Source organism: Heptranchias perlo, chromosome 43, assembly GCF_035084215.1.
Source record: "Heptranchias perlo isolate sHepPer1 chromosome 43, sHepPer1.hap1, whole genome shotgun sequence".
Lineage (NCBI taxonomy): Eukaryota > Metazoa > Chordata > Chondrichthyes > Hexanchiformes > Hexanchidae > Heptranchias > Heptranchias perlo.
In genome coordinates this window covers 8938718-8961240 of record NC_090367.1, presented here as the reverse complement: position 1 = coordinate 8961240, position 22523 = coordinate 8938718, and the positions used below count along the sequence as shown (strand labels likewise).

The 22523-nt window shown below is 55.3% G+C and overlaps 2 protein-coding genes across 4 annotated transcripts in view; one reads left to right on the top strand and one right to left on the bottom strand.

Moving 5' to 3' along the window:
* Window positions 1-1737: 1737 nt before the first annotated feature.
* Window positions 1738-15517, top strand: LOC137306489 (prospero homeobox protein 1-like). Of its 3 annotated transcripts, XM_067975751.1 has the most exons (6): window positions 1738-1827; window positions 5347-6754; window positions 10260-10361; window positions 11707-11901; window positions 12470-12577; window positions 13043-15517. In XM_067975751.1, the coding sequence occupies exons 2-6, from the start codon at window positions 5489-5491 to the stop codon at window positions 13088-13090; spliced, it is 1719 nt and encodes a 572-aa protein (XP_067831852.1). In that variant the 5' UTR covers window positions 1738-1827; window positions 5347-5488; the 3' UTR covers window positions 13091-15517. The 3 variants fall into 3 exon arrangements, with proteins under 3 accessions (XP_067831852.1, XP_067831850.1, XP_067831851.1); XM_067975749.1 differs by having other exon boundaries at window positions 12470-15517; XM_067975750.1 differs by lacking the exon at window positions 1738-1827 and adding an exon at window positions 1876-1977 and having other exon boundaries at window positions 12470-15517.
* Window positions 15518-17823: 2306 nt separating this feature from the next.
* Window positions 17824-22523, bottom strand: part of naaladl1 (N-acetylated alpha-linked acidic dipeptidase like 1) — a 62362-nt gene continuing 57662 nt past the window's right edge. The window contains exons 18-20 of the mRNA XM_067975747.1: window positions 19908-19995; window positions 18845-18937; window positions 17824-18116 (exon numbers count right to left, since the gene is read on the bottom strand). Coding sequence (XP_067831848.1) covers window positions 17936-18116; window positions 18845-18937; window positions 19908-19995 — 362 coding nt within the window. The 3' untranslated portion in view covers window positions 17824-17935. The remainder of the gene's footprint in view (window positions 18117-18844; window positions 18938-19907; window positions 19996-22523) is intronic.

Below are 22523 nucleotides of genomic sequence, written 5' to 3'. Positions count from 1 at the left end.
AGAGCGACAGAGACAGAGACAGGAGACAGAGAGAGAGCGACAGAGAAAGAGACAGGAGTCAGAGAGAGAGCGACAGAGAGAGAGAGCGACAGAGAGAGAGAGACAGGAGACAGAGAGAGAGCGACAGAGAGAGAGAGCGACAGAGAGAGAGAGAGACAGGAGACAGAGAGAGAGCGACAGAGAGAGAGAGCGACACAGAGAGAGAGACAGGAGACAGAGAGAGAGCGACAGAGAGAGAGAGCGACAGAGAGAGAGAGACAGGAGACAGAGAGAGCGCGACAGAGAGAGAGAGCGACAGAGAGAGAGAGACAGGAGACAGAGAGAGAGCGACAGAGAGAGAGCAAAAGCGAGAGAGAGGAGACACAGAGAGAGCGACAGAGAGGATGAGATGATGGAGAATAGTAGTTGAGGGTTAAATAGGGTTAAATTATGAGGACAGGTTGCAGAGACCAGGCTTATAGACCCTTGAATATAGAAGATTAAGGGGTGACCTAATTAAGGTGTTTAAGATGATTAAAGGATGTGATAGAGTGAATAGAGAGATTATTATTTCCTCTGGTGGGGGGAGTCCAGAACAAGGGGGCATAACCTTAAAATTAGAGCCAGGCCGTTCAGGGGTGATGTCAGGAAGCGTTTCCTCACACAAAGGGGAGTGGGAATCTGGAACTCTCTCCCCCAAAAAGCTGTTGAGGCCGGGGGTCAATTGAAAATTTCAAAACTGAGATTGATGGATTTTTGTTGGGTGAGGGTATTAAGGGTCACGGAACCAAGGCGGGTAGATGGAGTTAAGATACAGATCAGCCATGATCTAATTGAATGGCGGAACAGGCTCGAGGGGCTGAATGGCCTCGCCCTGTCCCTATGCTGGCGTCGCCCTCCCCCTACAATTGTGGGTCCCGGGTCGCCTGGGCTGGGCTGCGGGGGGGGGGGGGGGTGGTGTGGGGGACACCCATCGTGTCCGTCCGTTGCCCAGTCACGGGGAGGAGGGAGGAGGGACGGGGCGGGTGGGGGTTGGGGTTAGTCCCGGTGTGGGGGGGTGGGTGGTGGTTGGGGTTAGTCCGGGGGGGGTGGGGGTTGGGGTTAGTCCCCGGGGGGGGGGTGTGGGGGTTAGTCCGGGGGGGGTGGGGGTTGGGGTTAGTCCCCGGGGGTGGGTGGGGGTTGGGGTTAGTCCCGGGGGGGGGGGGGTGGGGGTTGGGGTTAGTCCGGGGGGGGGGGGGGGGTTTGGGGTTAGTCCCCGGGGGGGGGTGGGGGTTGGGGTTAGTCCCGGGGGGGGGGGGGTTAGTCCGGGGGGGGTGGGGGTTGGGGTTAGTCCCGGGGGTGGGTGGGAGGCATGGGCTGGGGGCTGGGTAAGCGGGTGACCTGCAAAGTGGGGTCTACGCCCCATGACATTAAACCTTGCCCCCCATACAGGCGCCCGCTGTGTGCCACCCCCCCCCCACTCAACCCTGGTACACAAGGGGTTAAAGTAAAGGGGGGGAGGAGTCACTGAGATCCCAGCCTCTCATTGGTAGCACCCCCTCCACCAATCAGCAAGCCCTCGCTGGGAAGTGGAGAGCGGGAGGGGGGCGCTCACCCAATCAGAGCGCAAGGTCTCTGCCCGGGCCGGCTGTGATTGGCGGAGTGGGCGCGGCGCCCACGTGGGGGTGCAGCGCGGAGGAGGCGGGTCCTCTGCCCGTGACGTCACAAAGGGTTGGAAGCGGGGGCCGCTGTCAATCATCTCTTAAAGGGACAGGCGGCGGCGGCGGAGGGTTTCTTTTTACGACGTAGTTGCAGCGGAGCACAAGGGAGCTCGTAGCAAAGACACGGCCGAGGGCGAAGGAGTACAAGGTGCAGAGTAAATACTTTGTAATCCTTTGCAATGCAGCAGCCCAGCGAGCAGAGCAGAGCAGAGCAGGAGGGGGCCAGAATTTAAGTCTTCACCCTAAGCTCATCTTAACTATTTAAGAGGGATCGTAAATCCTGGCCCTGGGGTACCAGGTAATCTATTCATTTTTGCATCAGCTAAAAAAAAAAATTGCGAGCGGGGGAGCAGGTGCAAACCCCAGCCTGGCGGCTGTTGCGAGACATCAGGCTGATTTTTAGGGGAGGGGAGAGGAGAGGAAAAGGGGGTGCGAAGAACCCCTGGTTTGGGGGGTTAATTCCGGGAAATTGAGTCCAGCAATGGGGGGGCAAAGTGAAATGAGATGGGGGGTGGGGGGAGAAGGTCAGGGTTTTCCAGCCAGTCCCCGGGTTTGCTGGCAGAGAGAGGCAGGCTACAGTCAGCCTCAGTGCTGAGGCAGTGGTCAGTTTCAGCCCGGCTCAAAACTGAGGCAGTGGTCAGTTTCAGCCCCCTCTCAATGCTGAGGCAGTGGTCAGTTTCAGCCCCCTCTCAATGCTGAGGCAGTGGTCAGTTTCAGCCCCCTCTCAATGCTGAGGCAGTGGTCAGTTTCAGCCCCCTCTCAATGCTGAGGCAGTGGTCAGTTTCAGCCCGGCTCAGTGCTGAGACAGTGGTCAGTTTCATCCCAGCTCAATGCTGAGACAGTGGTCAGTTTCATCCCAGCTCAGTGCTGAGGCAGTGGTCAGTTTCAGCCCCCCTCAGTGCTGAGGCAGTGGTCAGTTTCAGCCCCCCTCAGTGCTGAGGCAGTGGTCAGTTTCAGCCCGGCTCAATGCTGAGGCAGTGGTCAGTTTCAGCCCCCCTCAGTGCTGAGGCAGTGGTCAGTTTCAGCCCCCCTCAGTGCTGAGGCAGTGGTCAGTTTCAGCCCCCCTCAGTGCTGAGGCAGTGGTCAGTTTCAGCCCCCCTCAGTGCTGAGGCAGTGGTCAGTTTCAGCCCCCCTCAGTGCTGAGGCAGTGGTCAGTTTCAGCCCCCCTCAGTGCTGAGGCAGTGGTCAGTTTCAGCCCCCCTCAGTGCTGAGGCAGTGGTCAGTTTCAGCCCCCCTCAGTGCTGAGGCAGTGGTCAGTTTCAGCCCCCCTCAGTGCTGAGGCAGTGGTCAGTTTCAGCCCCCCTCAGTGCTGAGGCAGTGGTCAGTTTCAGCCCCCCTCAGTGCTGAGGCAGTGGTCAGTTTCAGCCCCCCTCAGTGCTGAGGCAGTGGTCAGTTTCAGCCCGGCTCAATGCTGAGGCAGCGGTCAGTTTCAGCCCGGCTCAGTGCTGAGGCAGCGGTCAGTTTCAGCCCGGCTCAGTGCTGAGGCAGCGGTCAGTTTCAGCCCCGCTCAGTGCTGAGGCAGCGGTCAGTTTCAGCCCCCCTCAGTGCTGAGGCAGTGGTCAGTTTCAGTCTCCCTCAGTGCTGAGGCAGTGGTCAGTTTCAGCCCCCCTCAGTGCTGAGGCAGTGGTCAGTTTCAGCCCCCCTCAGTGCTGAGGCAGTGGTCAGTTTCAGCCCGGCTCAGTGCTGAGGCAGTGGTCAGTTTCAGCCCGGCTCAGTGCTGAGGCAGTGGTCAGTTTCAGTCCGGCTCAGTACTGAGGCAGTGGTCAGTTTCAGTCCGGCTCAGTACTGAGGCAGTGGTCAGTTTCAGACTGGGAATGTGAATTACAGCAACAGACGTACGATGAGTTTTACTTATAAAGTCGATTTGTCAATTAATTATAAATTGTGCGTGTGTATAGAGTATCTTAAATTACCAGTGATTGTAACAATAGTTAACATAGATGTTGGGAATGTTCCCAGAGGAGGTCTAATTTTAGAGAGGTTTCGAATGCCGCGTGTGAGCATCTGAATCAGTTCAGCTGGCAAACTCCTTCATTTTCCAAACAGCATTCATTTGTCCTATAGGTCAATTGTTATATTGTCACATGTAGGCTGTGCTGTGCACACAGGGTGACACACGGACAGGGCCGTGTAACGCAAGATGACACACGGCCTGGACTGTGTTAGGCAAGATGACACAGTTTGTGTTTCAGACTGTAATCTAATCGAGGGGTTTGTGTTTCAGACTGTAATCTAATCGAGCGGTTTGTGTTTCAGATTGTAATTTAATCTGGGGTTTGTGTTTCAGACTGTAATCTAATCGAGCGGTTTGTGTTTCAGATTGTAATTTAATCTGGGGTTTGTGTTTCAGACTGTAATCCAATCGAGTGGTTTGTGTTTCAGATTGTAATTTAATCTAGGGTTTGTGTTTCAGAATGTAGTCTAATCCAGGGTTTGTGTTTCAGATTGTAATCTAATCGAGGGGTTTGTGTTTCAGATTGTAATCTAATTGAGGGGTTTGTGTTTCAGACTGTAATCTAATCGAGGGGTTTGTGTTTCAGATTGTAATCTAATCTAGGGTTTGTGTTTCAGACTGTAATCTAAACGAGGGGTTTGTGTTTCAGATTGTAATCTAATCGAGGGGTTTGTGTTTCAGACTGTAATCCAATCGAGGGGTTTGTGTCCCAGGCAGGATTCTAATTGGGGGGGGGGGGGGGGAAAAGAGAGAAAGAGGGAGGGGAGGGCGAAAAGGGGCGGTGTGTGCACAAGAGGGACCCCGAGGGTGATACCTCACTCCTCTCCACCCTGTCCGAGGATTGCCAGAAGCTGAGGGGCTCGCCTTGAGGGGAATCTCAGTATGAGTGACACAAACTCAATTTTAATGGCACAGATTTAAGTTAACCGTCAAAAGAACCGGAGGGAGTATTTTTTAAAAACACAGCGAGTTGTTCTGATCTGGAATGCGCTGCCTGAAAGGGCGGTGGAAGCAGATTCAATAATAACTTTCATAGGAACAGGAGTAGGCCATTTAGCCCCTCGTGCCTGCTCCGCCATTTGATAAGATCATGGCTGATCTGTGATCTAACTCCATATACCTGCCTTTGGCCCATATCCCTTAATCCCTTTGGTTGCCAAAAAGCTATCTATCTCAGATTTAAATTTAGCAATTGAGCTGGTATCAATTGCTGTTTGCGGAAGAGAGTTCCAAACTTCTACCACCCTTTGTGTGTAGAAATGTTTTCTAATCTCGCTCCTGAAAGGTCTGGCTCTAATTTTTAGACTGTGCCCCCTACTCCTAAAATCCCCAACCAGGGGAAATAGTTTCTCTCTATCCACCCTACCTGTTCCCCTTAATATCTTATAAACTTCGATCAGATCACCCCATAACCTTCGAAACTCTAGAGAATATAACCCCAATTTGTGTAATCTCTCCTCGTAACTTAACCCTTGAAGTCCGGGTATCATTCTAGTAAACCTACGCTGCACTCCCTCCAAGGCCAATATGTCCTTCCGAAGGTGCGGTGCCCAGAACCGCTTTCAAAAGGGGAATTGGATAAATACTTGAAAAGGAAAAAAATTGTGGGGGAAAGGGCAAGGGGGGAAAAAGAGTGGGACTAATGGGAGAGCCAGTACAGGCTCGATGGGCTGAGTGGCCTCCTGTGCATTGACCCTCTGTCCTTGTCCACAGGGCACTTGGCCATTGACCTTCCAACCGTGACCCCCTGACCTCGACGGGGAAGCCTACTCTGCTCGTGGGGGGGGGGGGGGAAATCATCACCAGCAACGGAAACCGGCCCTCAATCCACCGCAAACCCCCCTCTCCCCGGGTAATGGAAGAGTCGGGCGCCTGTCGCTCCGCGGAACGCGGTCCGGGCGCGCTGAGCCGGGGGAGGTGTTACCGGGACGGACCCGCCGGCGGCTCCCGGTTACTGAGGAGAAGCGCCATGAAGGCCGCGGCCGGGGAGTCGCTGGGAGACGGCCGCCGTATTTGCTTGGAGTCCAGCCCGGAGCCGGAGGAGGAAGAAGAGGAGGAGGAGGAGGAGGAAGAAGAAGAAGATGATGATGAGGAGGAGGAGGTCAGCGGCGGCAGCTCGCCCGACCCGGAGTGTCCGTCCCCCGCCGGCAGCCATTTTGAGACGGTCCGATTTGACGACGACGACCGGCTGCGGGTCAAGAGGGTCCGGCTCGACTGCGCAGTCGGAGGACTCATCCCAGCTCCCGGAGGACTCATCCAGCCCCCCGGCGGAGTGGGGCTGGGACTGGGACTGGGACTGGGCCTTCCCCGGTACCCGGGGCCGGCCGCCGCCAGGAGGGAGGAGAGGGAGCAAGAGCGGCGGCGGCTCAAGCGCCAGCTGGAGGCCATGAAGCGGCAGCTCCAGCAGCTGCAGGGCAAGATCGGCCGGGCCCAGGCCGGCGGCGGCGGCGGCGGCGGGCGAGCCCGAGCCCCAGGCCGAGGCCCGGGCCTCCAGGCCGGCGCCCAGCCCGGGGGCAAGGAGCTGGCCCAGGCCCTGAAGGAGGAGCTCAACTCGGCGGTGGCCCAGGTGGTGGACACGGTGGTCAAGATGTTCGGCCCCCGGCCCTGCTGCCAGGCTCCTCCTCCCCCGCCGCTGCCGGCGGCCCACCCCCGGCTGCTGCTGCTGGGCGACCCCAGCCGGTGCCCACCCCGGTGCCCGGGGGAGGGCACGCCGGGCAGTGCCAGGGGGCACCGGCCTCAGGCCCAGGCGGAAGCGCTGCCCCTGGTCGTCCGGCGGTGCCCGCCCGAGGAGCCGGCGGGCACGGCCGGGGTCGCCCCCCACTGCCCGCCTGCCCCCGGCCGCGGCTTGCTGCGGTCGGGGTACCCGCGCCCCCTGCCCTGGCCGCTGCTGGCCTACGCGGTGCCCGGGCCGCTCGCCGCCTGCGAACGCACCCACCCGGACCCCCCCGAGGCTTTCCGCGAGACGCTGGGGCTGAGGACCAAGATCTCCGCTCACCCCGTGCCCCAGCCGCCCTGCTCCCCCCGGCACCCCCACGGCTCGGCCGAGGGGCTGCCCGTCACCAAGACCGAAAACCTCGACCTCCAAGAGGGGTCCGACGGACAAGTGTACGGAGCTGGCGCCGTATCCTTCACTGCACCTGGACACGGTGCCAGCTGGAATCTGATCGAGGGGTTCGGGGGGTTTATATATAGAATAACAGATACCCGGGAGTGAGTTACAGGCTGGAATCTAATCGAGGGGTTCGGGGGGTTTATATATAGAATAACAGATACCCGGGAGTGAGTTACAGACTGGAATCTAATCGAGGGGTTCGGGGGGGTTTATATATAGAATAACAGATACCCAGGAGTGAGTTACAGGCTGGAATCTAATCGAGGGGTTCGGGGGGTTTATATATAGAATAACAGATACCCGGGAGTGAGTTACAGGCTGGAATCTAATCGAGGGGTTCGGGGTGTTTATATATAGAATAACAGACACCCGGGAGTGAGTTACAGGCTGGAATCTAATCGAGGGGTTTGGGGGGTTTATATATAGAATAACAGATACCCAGGAGTGAGTTACAGGCTGGAATCTAATCGAGGGGTTCGGGGGGTTTATATATAGAATAACAGATACCCGGGAGTGAGTTACAGGCTGGAATCTAATCGAGGGGTTCGGGGGGGTTTATATATAGAATAACAGATACCCAGGAGTGAGTTACAGGCTGGAATCTAATCGAGGGGTTCGGGGGGGTTTATATATAGAATAACAGATACCCAGGAGTGAGTTACAGGCTGGAATCTAATCGAGGGGTTCGGGGGGTTTATATATAGAATAACAGATACCCAGGAGTGAGTTACAGGCTGGAATCTAATCGAGGGGTTCGGGGGGTTTATATATAGAATAACAGATACCCAGGAGTGAGTTACAGGCTGGAATCTAATCGAGGGGTTCGGGGGGTTTATATATAGAATAACAGACACCCGGGAGTGAGTTACAGGCTGGAATCTAATCGAGGGGTTCGGGGGGTTTATATATAGAATAACAGATACCCAGGAGTGAGTTACAGGCTGGGATCTAATCGAGGGGTTCGGGGGTTTATATATAGAATAACAGATACCCAGGAGTGAGTTACAGGCTGGAATCTAATCGAGGGGTTCGGGGGGTTTATATATAGAATAACAGATACCCGGGAGTGAGTTACAGGCTGGAATCTAATCGAGGGGTTCGGGGGGTTTATATATAGAATAACAGATACCCGGGAGTGAGTTACAGGCTGGAATCTAATCGAGGGGTTCGGGGGGTTTATATATAGAATAACAGATACCCGGGAGTGAGTTACAGACTGGAATCTAATCGAGGGGTTCGGGGGGGGTTTATATATAGAATAACAGATACCCAGGAGTGAGTTACAGGCTGGAATCTAATCGAGGGGTTCGGGGGGTTTATATATAGAATAACAGATACCCGGGAGTGAGTTACAGGCTGGAATCTAATCGAGGGGTTCGGGGGGGTTTATATATAGAATAACAGATACCCGGGAGTGAGTTACAGGCTGGAATCTAATCGAGGGGTTCGGGGGGTTTATATATAGAATAACAGATACCCGGGAGTGAGTTACAGGCTGGAATCTAATCGAGGGGTTCGGGGGGTTTATATATAGAATAACAGATACCCGGGAGTGAGTTACAGACTGGAATCTAATCGAGGGGTTCGGGGGGGGTTTATATATAGAATAACAGATACCCGGGAGTGAGTTACAGGCTGGAATCTAATCGAGGGGTTCGGGGGGTTTATATATAGAATAACAGATACCCGGGAGTGAGTTACAGGCTGGAATCTAATCGAGGGGTTCGGGGGGTTTATATATAGAATAACAGATACCCGGGAGTGAGTTACAGGCTGGAATCTAATCGAGGGGTTCGGGGGGTTTATATATAGAATAACAGAGCGGGGCTGGAGTAGGGACCAGGTTGGGGAGGGGGCAGAGAGCGGGGCTGGAGTTGGGGGCAAGTCGGAGACGGGGCAGAGAGCGAGGCTGGAGTCGGGGGCAGGTCGGGGAGCGTGGCAGAGAGCGGGGCTGGAGTAGGTCGGGGAGGGGGCATGGAGCGGGGATGGAGCAGGTCAGGGATGGGGCAGAGAGCGGGGCTGGAGCAGGTCAGGGATGGGGCAGAGAGCGGGGCTGGAGCAGGTCGGGGATGAGGCAGAGAGCGGGGCTGGAGCAGGTCGGGGATGAGGCAGAGAGCGGGGTTGGAGCAGGTCGGGGATGAGGCAGAGAGCGGGGTTGGAGCAGGTCGGGGATGAGGCAGAGAGCGGGGCTGGATTTGGTCGGGGATGGAGCTGGTCGGGGAGGGGGCAGAGAGCGGGGCTGGAGCAGGTCGGGGATGGGGCAGAGAGTGGGGCTGGATTTGGTCAGGGAGGGGGCAGGGAGCGGGGATGGAGCAGGTCGGGGAGGGGGCAGGGTGCGGGGATGGGGCAGAGAGCGGGGTTGGATTTGGTCGGGGATGGAGCTGGTCGGGGAGGGGGGGGCTGTGAGCAGTTCGGGGAGGGGGGCTGTGAGCAGTTCGGGGAGGGGGGCTGTGAGCAGTTCGGGGAGGGGGGCTGTGAGCAGAGCAGTTCGGGGAGGGGGGCTGTGAGCAGAGCAGTTCGGGGAGGGGGGCTGTGAGCAGTTCGGGGAGGGGGGCTGTGAGCAGTTCGGGGAGGGGGGCTGTGAGCAGTTCGGGGAGGGGGGCTGTGAGCAGTTCGGGGAGGGGGGCTGTGAGCAGTTCGGGGAGGGGGGCTGTGAGCAGTTCGGGGAGGGGGGCTGTGAGCAGTTCGGGGAGGGGGGCTGTGAGCAGTTCGGGGAGGGGGGCTGTGAGCAGTTCGGGGAGGGGGGCTGTGAGCAGTTCGGGGAGGGGGGCTGTGAGCAGTTCGGGGAGGGGGGCTGTGAGCAGTTCGGGGAGGGTGGCTGTGAGCAGTTCGGGGAGGGTGGCTGTGAGCAGGTCGGGGAGGGGGGCTGTGAGCAGTTCGGGGAGGGGGGCTGTGAGCAGTTCGGGGAGGGGGGCTGTGAGCAGGTCTGGGAGGGTGGCTGGGAGCAGGTCTGGGAGGGTGGCTGGGAGCAGGTCTGGGAGGGGGGCTGGGAGCAGGTCTGGGAGGGGGGCTGTGAGCAGTTCGGGGAGGGGGGCTGTGAGCAGTTCGGGGAGGGTGGCTGGGAGCAGGTCGGGGAGGGTGGCTGGGAGCAGGTCGGGGAGGGGGGCTGTGAGCAGTTCTGGGAGGGGGGCTGTGAGCAGGTCGGGGAGGGGGGCTGTGAGCAGGTCGGGGAGGGGGGCTGTGAGCAGGTCGGGGAGGGGGGCTGTGAGCAGGTCGGGGAGGGGGGCTGTGAGCAGGTCGGGGAGGGGGGCTGTGAGCAGGTCGGGGAGGGGGGCTGTGAGCAGGTCGGGGAGGGGGGCTGTGAGCAGGTCGGGGAGGGGGGCTGTGAGCAGGTCGGGGAGGGGGGCTGTGAGCAGGTCGGGGAGGGGGGCTGTGAGCAGGTCGGGGAGGGGGGCTGTGAGCAGGTCGGGGAGGGGGGCTGTGAGCAGGTCGGGGAGGGGGGCTGGGAGCAGGCTGATCCCACCGGCCGCTTTCTCTCATTTCCACTTGCACCTTTTCTTTAATGGTTGGTCAGGATGGGCTGTGTCCTGCGCACCTGAAGAAAGCCAAACTGATCTTCTTGTACAGCAGGTACCCCAGCTCCAACACGCTGAAAATATACTTTCCTGACGTCAAGGTAAGGAGCAGTTTTACTGTGATAAACAGTACAGGGGGTGGGGTTATTACTGTGACAGGAGTTTTACTCTGTATCTAACCCGTGCTGTACCTGCCCTGGGAGTGTTTGATGGGACAGTGTAGAGGGAGCTTTACTCTGTATCTAATCCTGTACCTGCCCTGGGAGTGTTTGATGGGACAGTGTAGAGGGAGCTTTACTCTGTATCTAACCCTGTACCTGCCCTGGGAGTGTTTGATGGGACAGTGTAGAGGGAGCTTTACTCTGTATCTAACCCTGTACCTGCCCTGGGAGTGTTTGATGGGACAGTGTAGAGGGAGCTTTACTCTGTATCTAACCCTGTACCTGCCCTGGGAGTGTTTGATGGGACAGTGTAGAGGGAGCTTTACTCTGTATCTAACCCGTGCTGTACCTGCCCTGGGAGTGTTTGATGGGACAGTGTAGAGGGAGCTTTACTCTCTATCTAACCCGTGCTGTACCCACTGTCTCCTCCCCTCTCTGATGTCACCAGGCCTGCGCGCTCTCCCATGTCTTTACCGACCGTGAGTTCGGGGTTGCCAACTCTCCAGGATTGTCCTGGAGTTTTCAGGGATTAACCCCCACGACATTGCTTCACCTTTGTTGAATATTTAGATATTTAGTTATAAAAATATTGGAGATGGCGGAGAGAGGGCTGTTTGACTAACAGTCAAGCATCAGCCAATCGGGGAATGAAGAGTCTGTTCACTTTCTGATTGGCTGTGGGAAGGCGGGGCTCCATGAGGATGGACATGTCAGGCGACCAATGGCGGGAGTGTGGAGGCGGGGCTATGTGAGGATGGACATGTTGGGTGACCAATGGCGGGAGTTTTGGGGGGAGGCGGGGCTATGTGAGGATGGACGTGTCGGGTGACCAATGGCGGGGGTTTTGGGGGGGAGGTGGGGCTATGTGAGGATGGACATGTTGGGTGACCAATGGTGGGAGTTTTGGGGGGAGGCGGGGCTATGTGAGGATGGACGTGTCGGGTGACCAATGGCGGGGGTTTTGGGGGGGAGGTGGGGCTATGTGAGGATGGACATGTTGGGTGACCAATGGTGGGAGTTTGGGGGATGGGGATCTGTGAGGATGGACGTGTCGGGCGACCAATGGCGGGTGCGTGCGGGCGGGGCTGTGCGAGGATGGACGTGTCGGGCGACCAATGGCGTGAGAGTGGGGGGGGGGGGGCCAGGGCAAGACCAATCTGGGTGGAGGGCCCTGCCCGGCGTGGGCTCGCACGTCCCTCGGGTAGGTCGGGAGCAGGGACGAGCTGCTCTTCACCCCCCCCCCCCCCCAGCGAATCACCGCGTCTCCCCTCTCTCCCCTCTCCAGTTTAACCGCTGCATCACCTCTCAGCTCATCAAATGGTTCAGCAACTTCCGGGAGTTCTTCTACATCCAGGTGGAGAAGTTTGCCCGACAGGCGCTGAGCGAGGGGGTCAGCGGCTCGGAGCAGCTGGCCGTCAACCGCGACTCCGACCTCTTCCGCACGTTGAACCAGCACTACAACAAATCCAGCGAGTTTGAGGTAGGCGGGCCCTCCTTTTTGGGTGGGAGGGTGGGGGGGGGGGGGGCTCCGAGGCCTACCTGCGGCTTCTTGGGGCGCCGCCGCCGCCGCCCTGAAAATGGCCGCCTTCTATCCGCCATCTTCCGAGGTGCCAAGCGGAGAGCCCGCTGGCCAGGGATAGGTCACCCGGGGACTCGGGCCTGCCTTTCCACGGGCAAAGGGGGCCTCAGTAAACGAGCGCCGAGGGATCACGTTCCGATTCTTAAAGTCAGGGTTGAATTTGAAGATGGAATAATCGGGGCCGAGTTGCCCCCCCCCCCTGGGTTAGCGAAGAGCGGGTCGGGGTTGGGAGGTGGGTGGGAATCAGCCCGGGATCCCCCTCCTGATCACTGTCCAGCGGATGCCCTACTGGGGGAAGGTGCGTGCGGCTATCGGGCGGGGACAGGGCCGGGCTTGACTGTGACGCCCCCCCCACAGTCGAATAGCGGGTCGGGGCTCACAGTGTGTGTGTGGGGGGGTGGGTGGGGGGGGAGCGGGAGGCCGGTCTGGAAGAGCGTGCTCCTCCATCCTTTCTCATCTGTGTCAGCAGGTGCCCGACAAGTTCCTGGAGGTCTCCCAGACCACCCTGCAGGAGTTCTTCGATGCCATCGTGAAGGGACGAGACTCTGACCCCTCCTGGAAAAAGCCCATCTACAAGGTGATCAGCAAACTGGACAATGTCATCCCAGACCTCTTCAAGTCCCCCGGCAGCCTGTAGGAGAGCGAGCGACCCTTCTGTGGAGGGGCGGCCCGACGCGGTGGGGGAGGGAACGCCCTTTTCCAGCGAACCGCTCCACCCCCTCCCCGGACGGCCCACTCCTGAGGTCAAGCGGCGGCTAAAATGCCCGTCGGAGGAACCAGCTGACTAATCCCGCCCCAGTCAGTCCGCCTCCAACTGGGCCCCCCCCCACCCTGCTGCTTGAGGTGCTCGCGGAGGCAGAGGAGGGAGCCTCCTCCTCCAGCCCCCTCCTCGCCCTCTGTCTCGAAGTGTGATGCCACCCTGGCCTGGGCACAGCCCCTCCTCTGTTTATTCATGCGACGCCCGGCAGGCTGAGACTGGCAGAGAATCTTGTCGGCCGATTTAAACCCGTCCGTCCTGATTAAATTGTATTCCGGCTTTCAGGTTTATCGTAAGAAGGTCAGCACTAAGATGATCTCGACGAGCGATTAAAGGCCGCCTTAAGACGGATTACAAGGCTAAGCTGCCTTAAAAAAGGCCCCGTGCCAATCCTGCTCTGTTGAACGGTTTGGTATTAACGCGGGAGAGGCAAGATTGAGATCGCCTGCGGTGGCGAGGGGGGACCCTTGGACTTTTTGATAGCTCCCCCCCATTTTTTTTTTGCCACAGCTCCTGAGGGGGGGATAGGGGCCTAAATCCATTAGCGTTCCCCCTCCTTCGTGTAGCTGACAAGACAGCTGAGCGAGTACGTGAAACAGGGAAGGGGCACCAGGCACTTGGAGATCGGGGCCTAACCCAGCAGACTACAAGGGTTAAGATGGTAGAAGGCTTCCCCGATGACTTGGGGGTAAATGCCCTGCCCGGGATAGGACTGAGCCCCACACAGAGATTCCTACTGGACCCAATCCCCTCCCATTCTACACAATTCCCAATGGACCTAATCCCTTCCTAACGTACAGAATTCCCAATGGACCCAATCCCTTCCCAATGTACAGAATTCCCAATGGACCCAATCCCTTCCCATTGTACAGAATTCCCAATGGACCTAATCCCTTCCCAATGGACCCAATCCCTTCCCATTGTACAGAATTCCCAATGGACCCAATACCTTCCCATTGTACAGAATTCCCAATGGACCCAATCCCCTCCCATTGTACAGAATTCCCAATGGACCCAATCCCTTCCCATTCTACACAATTCCCAATGGACCCAATCCCTTCCCATTCTACACAATTCCCAATGGACCCAATTCCCTTCCCATTCTACACAATTCCCAATGGACCCAATCCCTTCCCATTCCACACAATTCCCAATGGACCCAATCCCTTCCCATTCCACACAATTCCCAATGGACCCAATCCCTTCCCATTCTACACAGTTCCCAATGGACCCAATCCCTTCCCATTCCACACAATTCCCAATGGACCCAATCCCTTCCCATTCTACACAATTCCCAATGGACCCAATCCCGTCCCATTCTACACAGTTCCCAATGGACCCAATCCCTTCCATTTCTACACAATTCCCAATGGACCCAATTCCCTTACCATTCTACACAATTCCCAATGGACCCAATTCCCTTCCCATTCTACACAATTCCTAATGGACTCAATCCCTTCCCATTCTACACAATTCTCACTGGACCCAATCCCTTCCCATTGTGCACAATTCCCAATGGACCCAATCCCTTCCCATTCTACACAATTCTCACTGGACTCAATCCCTTCCCATTGTGCACAATTCCCAATGAAACCAATCCCTTCCCATTCACTCCCACTGTATAGAATCCCAATGGACCAAACCCCTTCCCATTCACTCCCATTGTACAGAATTCCCAATGGACCCAATCCCTTCCCATTGCACACAATTCCCGATGGACCCAGCCCCTTCCCATTCACTCCCATTGTACAGAATTCCCAATGGACCCAATCCCTTCCCATTGCGCACAATTCCCGATGGACCCAGCCCCTTCCCATTCACACCCATTGTACGGAATCCCAATGGACCAAACCCCTTTTCCATTCACTACTGATGGAATGTATGATCTGGATTTACGCACACAAGGGATTAACGCTCAGTGCGACACACGTTTGAAGGTTGTTCATATGAGACCATCAGGGTAAACATTCTGAAGCATGCTGCAAAGTGGAGAGCCGCTGATATTCCGATGGACTGGGGTGGCCAGGGTACTCTCTGATTGATGGACTTGGAAAATGTGCCTCGCTGTCGTTGCTTCAGCTCGGGATTTTGAGAGCTGGGAATGTTATTTACAGCCGATCCTTGGTGGGTGGGGATACCTAAACATTTATGACAATTTGACAAGGAATGGTGGAATATGGACTAGTCGGGATTGGGGGGGGGTCCGATGTAAATATTTGTCGCTGGCTGCAGACCCCCCCCCCCCGGCCCAAGAGAGGATCAGTTGCTAGGAAGGAAATCCGCCAAGTAACCGCCCTCCTAAATCACGTCCACGTTGTGCGACAGCAGGGTGAGTCTGGCTGCGATGCCCACTGTAGTCAAATAGCCCTCCCAACATTGACACTTGGATGAGATCTCCAGGAGGCTGCTGGAAGAGAGGGGAGGAATTTGGGATTTTCTTTTAAAACAAAACATTTGAGACTAGCTACGCTTGTTTATAATCCCCTTCTGCCCCTTGACAGTTCTGTGAGGGATGAGGCCTCCCTTTTTTTGCTCCCATATTACACATGGTTTCTCGCTGATGTTTTTAATAAAGTTTCCACGGAGAGCTGGTGAGTTTGGCACAGGGCAAAGGAGTTCTCTAGATTTCAGTGTGTTCGAGTACTTTTGATCCCAATGTGATCCCTTCCAATAAAACACTACAGTCTCTCAGATAGAACCCGGCCTCGCTAATCTGTAATCAGACCTTAATAGAAATAAAATTTTTATGCAGATTTGAAAGGGCTTTTGTCCGTTTACATTATATTTCTCAGAGAACATTGGGCTACATTACAGGGAATGTTGGGGTGTGTGATGGATATGGGGGTGAGTTATACGGAGTATGATGGATATGAGGGTGAGCTATCCAGAGTGCGACGGATATGGGGTGAGCTATCCGGAGTGCGACGGATATGGGGTGAGCTATCCGGAGTGCGACGGATATGGGGTGAGCTATCCGGAGTGCGACGGATATGGGGTGAGCTATCCGGAGTGCGACGGATATGGGGTGAGCTATCCGGAGTGCGATGGATATGGGGTGAGCTATCCGGAGTGCGACGGATATGGGGTGAGCTATCCGGAGTGCGACGGATATGGGGTGAGCTATCCGGAGTGCGACGGATCTGGGGTGAGCTATCCGGAGTGCGACGGATATGGGGTGAGCTATCCGGAGTGCGACGGATATGGGGTGAGCTATCCGGAGTGCGACGGATCTGGGGTGAGCTATCCGGAGTGCGACGGATATGGGGTGAGCTATCCGGAGTGCGACGGATATGGGGTGAGCTATCCGGAGTGCGACGGATATGGGGTGAGTGAGCTATACGGAGTGCGACGGATATGGGGTGAGCTATACGGAGTGTGATGGATTGGGGGGAGGGTGAGTACAGTTCTGTTCTCCATTTTTAAAAAAAAGGATGTAGAGGCATTGGAGAAGGTGCATAAAAGATTACCAGGATGATACCAGAACTGAGAGGTTATAACTATCAGGAAAGATTGAGCAGGCTGGTGCTCTTTTCTCTAGAAACGAGAAGGCTGAGGGGTGACCTGACAGAGGTCTTTAAGATTATGAAAGGGTTCGATAGGGTGGAGGCAGAGAATATGTTTCTGCTTGTGGGGGAGACCAGAACTAGGGGCCATAAATATAAGATAGTCACTAATAAATCCAATAGGGAATTCAGGAGAAACTTCTTTACCCAGAGAGTGGTGAGAATGTGAAACTCTCTATCACAAGGAGTAGTTGAGGCGAATAGAATAGATACATTTAAGAGGCAACCAGATGAGAGAGAGAGGAATAGAAGGATATGGTGATAGGGTGAGATGAAGTAGGGAGGGAGGAGGCTCGTGTGGAGCATGGACCAGTTGGGCCGAACGGCCTGTGTCTGTCCTGTAAAATTCTCTAGGTCGATGAGTGTGATGGATAAGGGGGAAGGGGTGGGTGAGTGAGTCACCTGGAGCATTCACAGCTCGGATCCCGTGTAAAATCTTTATCGGTCCCTCGATTCTTTATTTTTCAGCAGGTTTGCGGATGTGCTTGTGTCTAATCTCCCGGCGCGACGCAAGGGAAGAGGCTTGAGTTCAAATAATCAGCTGTGGGTCCTCCCCAGAGTGAATTCTACCCTGTCGTCCCCTTGCGTTTCTGTGGGAAGACCCTTTGCTGACTGACTGGGCTCCCTGGCCATGCTGTAGTGCAACACAGCTTCGAAAAGGAAAAATGCTCAACTCCATCCCAGTTTTAAATCCCAGATTATCTGTTGCTCGTTCAATGCCAGAAGCTGGCAGCTCAGACCAGCTGTCTGCCGGATTCCCCCCTGACAGCCCCTTTGCTGAGTGAGTGGTGACGAGGCACCCTTTAACCCTGGGGTCGAAGGAGGCCTCGACACTCTGATCGTCTGTCCCACCCCCTCGAGGTCGGCAGAGCTTGTCGCTGCCAAGTCGACCCTTGCAATCCCCAAATCCTCAACTGTTGGACGCTCGACAAACGTTAATTTGTATGAGACGTTAAACCGAGGCCCCCCTCAGGTGTCAGCAGTGGTTCAGCGGGTATATATATATATATATATAATCTCTCTCCCTCCCTCCCCCTCCCCTCTGAATCAGAAGGTCGTGGGTTCGAGCCACACTCCACTAATCTGACCCCATAATCCAGGCCGACACTCCCAGTGTGCAGTACTGAGGGAGCGCCGCACTGTCGGAGGTGCCGTCTTTCGGATGAGACGTTAAACCGAGGCCCCGTCTGCCCCTCTCAGGTGGACGTAAAAGATCCCACGGCCGCTATTGGAAGAAGAGCAGGGGGGAGTTCTCCCCGGTGTCCTGGGGCCAATATTTATCCCTCAACCAACATCACTTAAAAAAAACATGATCTGGTCATTATCACATTGCTGTTTGTGGGATCTTGCTGTGCGCAAATTGGCTGCCGCGTTTCCTACATCACAACAGTGACTACACTTCAAAAGGTACAGTGTTGGGGGGGGTCAGTGTGAGGGGTCACCACGAGGGGGGGGTCAGCGCCATGAAGGGGGGGCGGTAAAGAATTAAGAAGGGACAATGAGTGCCAAGACACCCCAAACCCATCATCCTTTTTATTGTCGTTTCCAGGTTGAGCGGTCCCGGTGGGAGATCGAGCAGAGGTTCGTCTGCCGCCCGTTCCCCCACCCCCTCCCGCTAGATCACCGCCTCCAGGGTGGACGCGGCGCTCTCCAGCGCGTAGGTGACGATCGTCACGTGCTTGCGGACCTCTGCCCAGGCGTCTGCTCCTCCGCCCCCGCCTGTGGCTCGTTGGTACGCGTCAGCCAGTCCCGGGAAGGTCTGCACGGCCGAGGCTTTCGACGCGTAGACGACGTGCCTGCGGAACGGACAAGGGGAGACTCCCGTCACTCCGCCGTCCCCTCGCCAACCCGCGGGTCGCTCGTGCTGCCCTTTCCGCCTCCGCCAACATCCCCCTCCACCCCCACCCCCACCGCTACCCCTTGCTCAGGGCCGTCTCCTCCAGGGATGGTCGGGGGCAAACCCGCCACCAGCTGCTGTCATCGCCAGTACCCGCACATGGTTTGTCCCGGCGGCTTCTGCCCAACGTCGGCCAAAGTTATGGTGACGGAGCGGGAGAAGCCTTGAGGGAATTCACCCCCTCAGTGTAACAGGGCGCGGACCCCGTGTGACGGGGAGTAGACCCCATGTGACGGGGAGTAGACCCGGGTAATGGGATGTAGATCAGGGGTAATGGGGAGTAGACCCCGTGTGACGGGGAGTAGACCCCGTGTGACGGGGAGTAGACCCCGTGTGACGGGGAGTAGACCCCGTGTGACGGGGAGTAGACCCCGGGTGACGGGGGCCTAGACCCCGTGTGACGGGGGCCTAGACCGGGGTGTAACGGGATTCAGGTCTGGAGTAATGAAACAGGGAGCGAGAGGTTACACTTTCAGACAATCAGGTTCTACTGAACAGGCACTTCCTGCACCTCATGCCCTCGGGTTTCCCGGAGAGAGGGAGTTGGGATGCGAGGGTGAGAGGGGTTGGTAGAGGGCAGTGAATGGTGGGGTACGCTGGTTACCTCGGAGCAGTTACTAGACTTACCGATAGTACAGCTTGTCCGGAAAGGCCACTGGGTCGAGAAAGGCTCGCTCGAGTAGCATCAGCTGATCATTGACCATCCGCACCTTCAGTGGGCTGGATTACAGGACACAGAGCAGTGAGACACCATCACAAGCACATAGAATCCGCACACAAGGACAGCTCTTAGAGATATACCCGGCACATTCACTCCTGTCTGGTACTGTACAGCCCGTGTGTGTCTGTGTCTCCTGTACATGTACAGTACACAGTGGGTAAAAGGGAATGATTCACTCCCGTCTGGTACTGTACAGCCCGTGTGTGTCTGTGTCTCCTGTATATGTACAGTACACAGTGGGTAAAAGGGAACGATTCACTCCCGTCTGGTACTGTACAGCCCGTGTGTGTCTGTGTCTCCTGTACATGTACAGCACACAGTGGGTAAAAGGGAATGATTCACTCCTGCCTGGTACTGTACAGCCCGTGTGTGTCTCAGTGTTTCCTGTACATGTACATTACACAGTGGGTAAAAGGGAACGATTCACTCCCGTCTGGTACTGTACGGCCCGTGTGTGTCTGTCAGCTCCTGTACATGTACAGTACACAGTGGGTAAAAGGGAACGATTCACTCCCGTCTGGTACTGTACGGCCCGTGTGTGTCTGTGTCAGCTCCTGTACATGTACAGTACACAGTGGGTAAAAGGGAACGATTCACTCCCGTCTGGTACTGTACAGCCCGTGTGTGTCTGTGTCTCCTGTACATGTACAGCACACAGTGGGTAAAAGGGAACGATTCACTCCCGTCTGGTACTGTACGGCCCGTGTGTGTCTCAGTGTCAGCTCCTGTACAGTACAGTTAATCATATCAAAGCAGTTTCTGTTCCCTGAAGCCGAGAGCAGGATCTGATGTCCCATTTTGGGGTGTAGTGTATTTGGGGTTTGCATCAGAGCAGGCGAGATCTGTCCCACTTTAAACCACAGTGTCGGACGGTCACTGACACCACACAGTGAAATCCAGTAGGTCCTCCCTGAGGGGCAAAATCAGCAAGGGTGCAGGTGCTAGGGTCAGACAGCGGATGGCACCTACCTTTCACTCCGAACATTCAGCTCAGAAATTCGAGCATTCAGCCCATCTGCTGCTTCTCTCAGCCTCTTCACTGCGGACTCTAGGTGTCCTAGAAAACCAAAGGCAAGGTCAAACTGCACCCCGAGATCGGGGGCACCCCGAGATCTGGGACAACGCAACATCTGGGACACTCCAACAGTGCTTTATATATAGAATAACAGATACCCAGGAGTGAGTTACAGGCTGGAATCTAATCGAGGGGTTTGGGGGGTTTATATATAGAATAACAGATACCCAGGAGTGAGTTACAGGCTGGAATCTAATCGAGGGGTTCGGGGGGTTTATATATAGAATAACAGATACCCAGGAGTGAGTTACAGGCTGGAATCTAATCGAGAGGTTCGGGGGGTTTATATATAGAATAACAGATACCCGGGAGTGAGTTACAGGCTGGAATCTAATCGAGGGGTTCGGGGGGGTTTATATATAGAATAACAGATACCCGGGAGTGAGTTACAGGCTGGAATCTAATCGAGGGGTTCGGGGGGGGGTTTATATATAGAATAACAGATACCCAGGAGTGAGTTACAGGCTGGAATCTAATCGAGGGGTTCGGGGTGGGTTTATATATAGAATAACAGATACCCGGGAGTGAGTTACAGGCTGGAATCTAATCGAGGGGTTCGGGGGGGTTTATATATAGAATAACAGATACCCGGGAGTGAGTTACAGGCTGGAATCTAATTGAGGGGTTCGGGGGGGTTTATATATAGAATAACAGATACCCGGGAGTGAGTTACAGGCTGGAATCTAATCGAGGGGGGGTTTATATATAGAATGTTGATAGTGAGGAGGAAAGCTGTAGACTGCAGGAAGATATCAATGGACTGGTCAGGTGGGCAGAAAGGTGGCAAATAGAATTTAATCCGGAGAAGTGTGAGGTAATGCATTGGGGGAGGGCAAACAAGGCAAGGGAGTACACAATAAATGGGAGGATATTGAGAGGTGTAGAGGAAGTGAGGGACCTTGGAGTCCATGTCCACAGATCCCTGAAGGTAGCAGGACAGGTAGATAAGGTGGTTAAGAAGGCATACGGGATACTTTCCTTTATTAGCCGAGGCATAGAATATAAGAGCAGGGAGGTTATACTAGAACTGTATAAAACACTAGTTAGGCCACAGCTTGAGTACTGCGTACAGTTCTGGTCACCACATTATAGGAAAGATGTGATTGCACTAGAGAGGGTACAGAGGAGATTTACGAGGATGTTGCCAGGACTGGGGAATTTTAGCTGTGAGGAAGGATTGGATCGGCTGGGGTTGTTTTCCTTGGAACAGAGGAGGCTGAGGGGAGATTTAATTGACGTATAAAATTATGAGGGGCCGAGATAGAGTGGATAGGGAGGACCTATTTCCCTCAGCAGAGGGGTCAGTGACCAGGGGGCATAGATTTAAAGTAATTGGTAGAAGGATTAGAGGGGAGCTGAGGAGAAAGTTTTTCACCCAGCGGGTGGTGGGAGTCTGGAACTCACTGCCTGAAAGGGTGGGAGAGGCAGAAACCCTCAACTCATTTAAAAAATACCTGGATGTGCACCTGAAGAGCCGTAACCTGCAGGGCTACGGACCAGATTCGGGAAAGTGGGATTAGGCTGGGTGGCTCGTTTCTCAGCTGGCATGGACATGATGGGCTGAATGGCCTCTTTCTGTGCCGTAAATTTTCTATGATTCTATGAACAGATACCCGGGAGTGAGTTACAGGCTGGAATCTAATCGAGGGGTTCGGGGGGTTTATATATAGAACAACAGATACCCGGGAGTGAGTTACAGACTGGAATCTAATCGAGGGGTTCGGGAGGGTTTATATATAGAATAACAGATACCCGGGAGCGAGTTACAGGCTGGAATCTAATCGAGAGGTTCGGGGGGTTTATATATAGAATAACAGATACCCGGGAGTGAGTTACAGGCTGGAATCTAATCGAGGGGTTCGGGGGGGTTTATATATAGAATAACAGATACCCGGGAGTGAGTTACAGGCTGGAATCTAATCGAGAGGTTCGGGGGGTTTATATATAGAATAACAGATACCCGGGAGTGAGTTACAGGCTGGAATCTAATCGAGGAGTTCGGGGGGGTTTATATATAGAATAACAGATACCCGGGAGTGAGTTACAGGCTGGAATCTTATCGAGGGGTTCGGGGGGTTTATATATAGAATAACAGATACCCGGGAGTGAGTTACAGGCTGGAATCTAATCGAGGGGTTCGGGGGGGTTTATATATAGAATAACAGATACCCAGGAGTGAGTTACAGGCTGGAATCTAATCGAGGGGTTCGGGGGGGTTTATATATAGAATAACAGATACCCAGGAGTGAGTTACAGGCTGGAATCTAATCGAGAGGTTCGGGGGGTTTATATATAGAATAACAGATACCCAGGAGTGAGTTACAGGCTGGAATCTAATCGAGGAGTTCGGGGGGTTTATATATAGAATAACAGATACCCGGGAGTGAGTTACAGGCTGGAATCTAATCGAGGGGTTCAGGGGGTTTATATATAGAATAACAGATACCCGGGAGTGAGTTACAGGCTGGAATCTAATCGAGGAGTTCGGGGGGTTTATATATAGAATAACA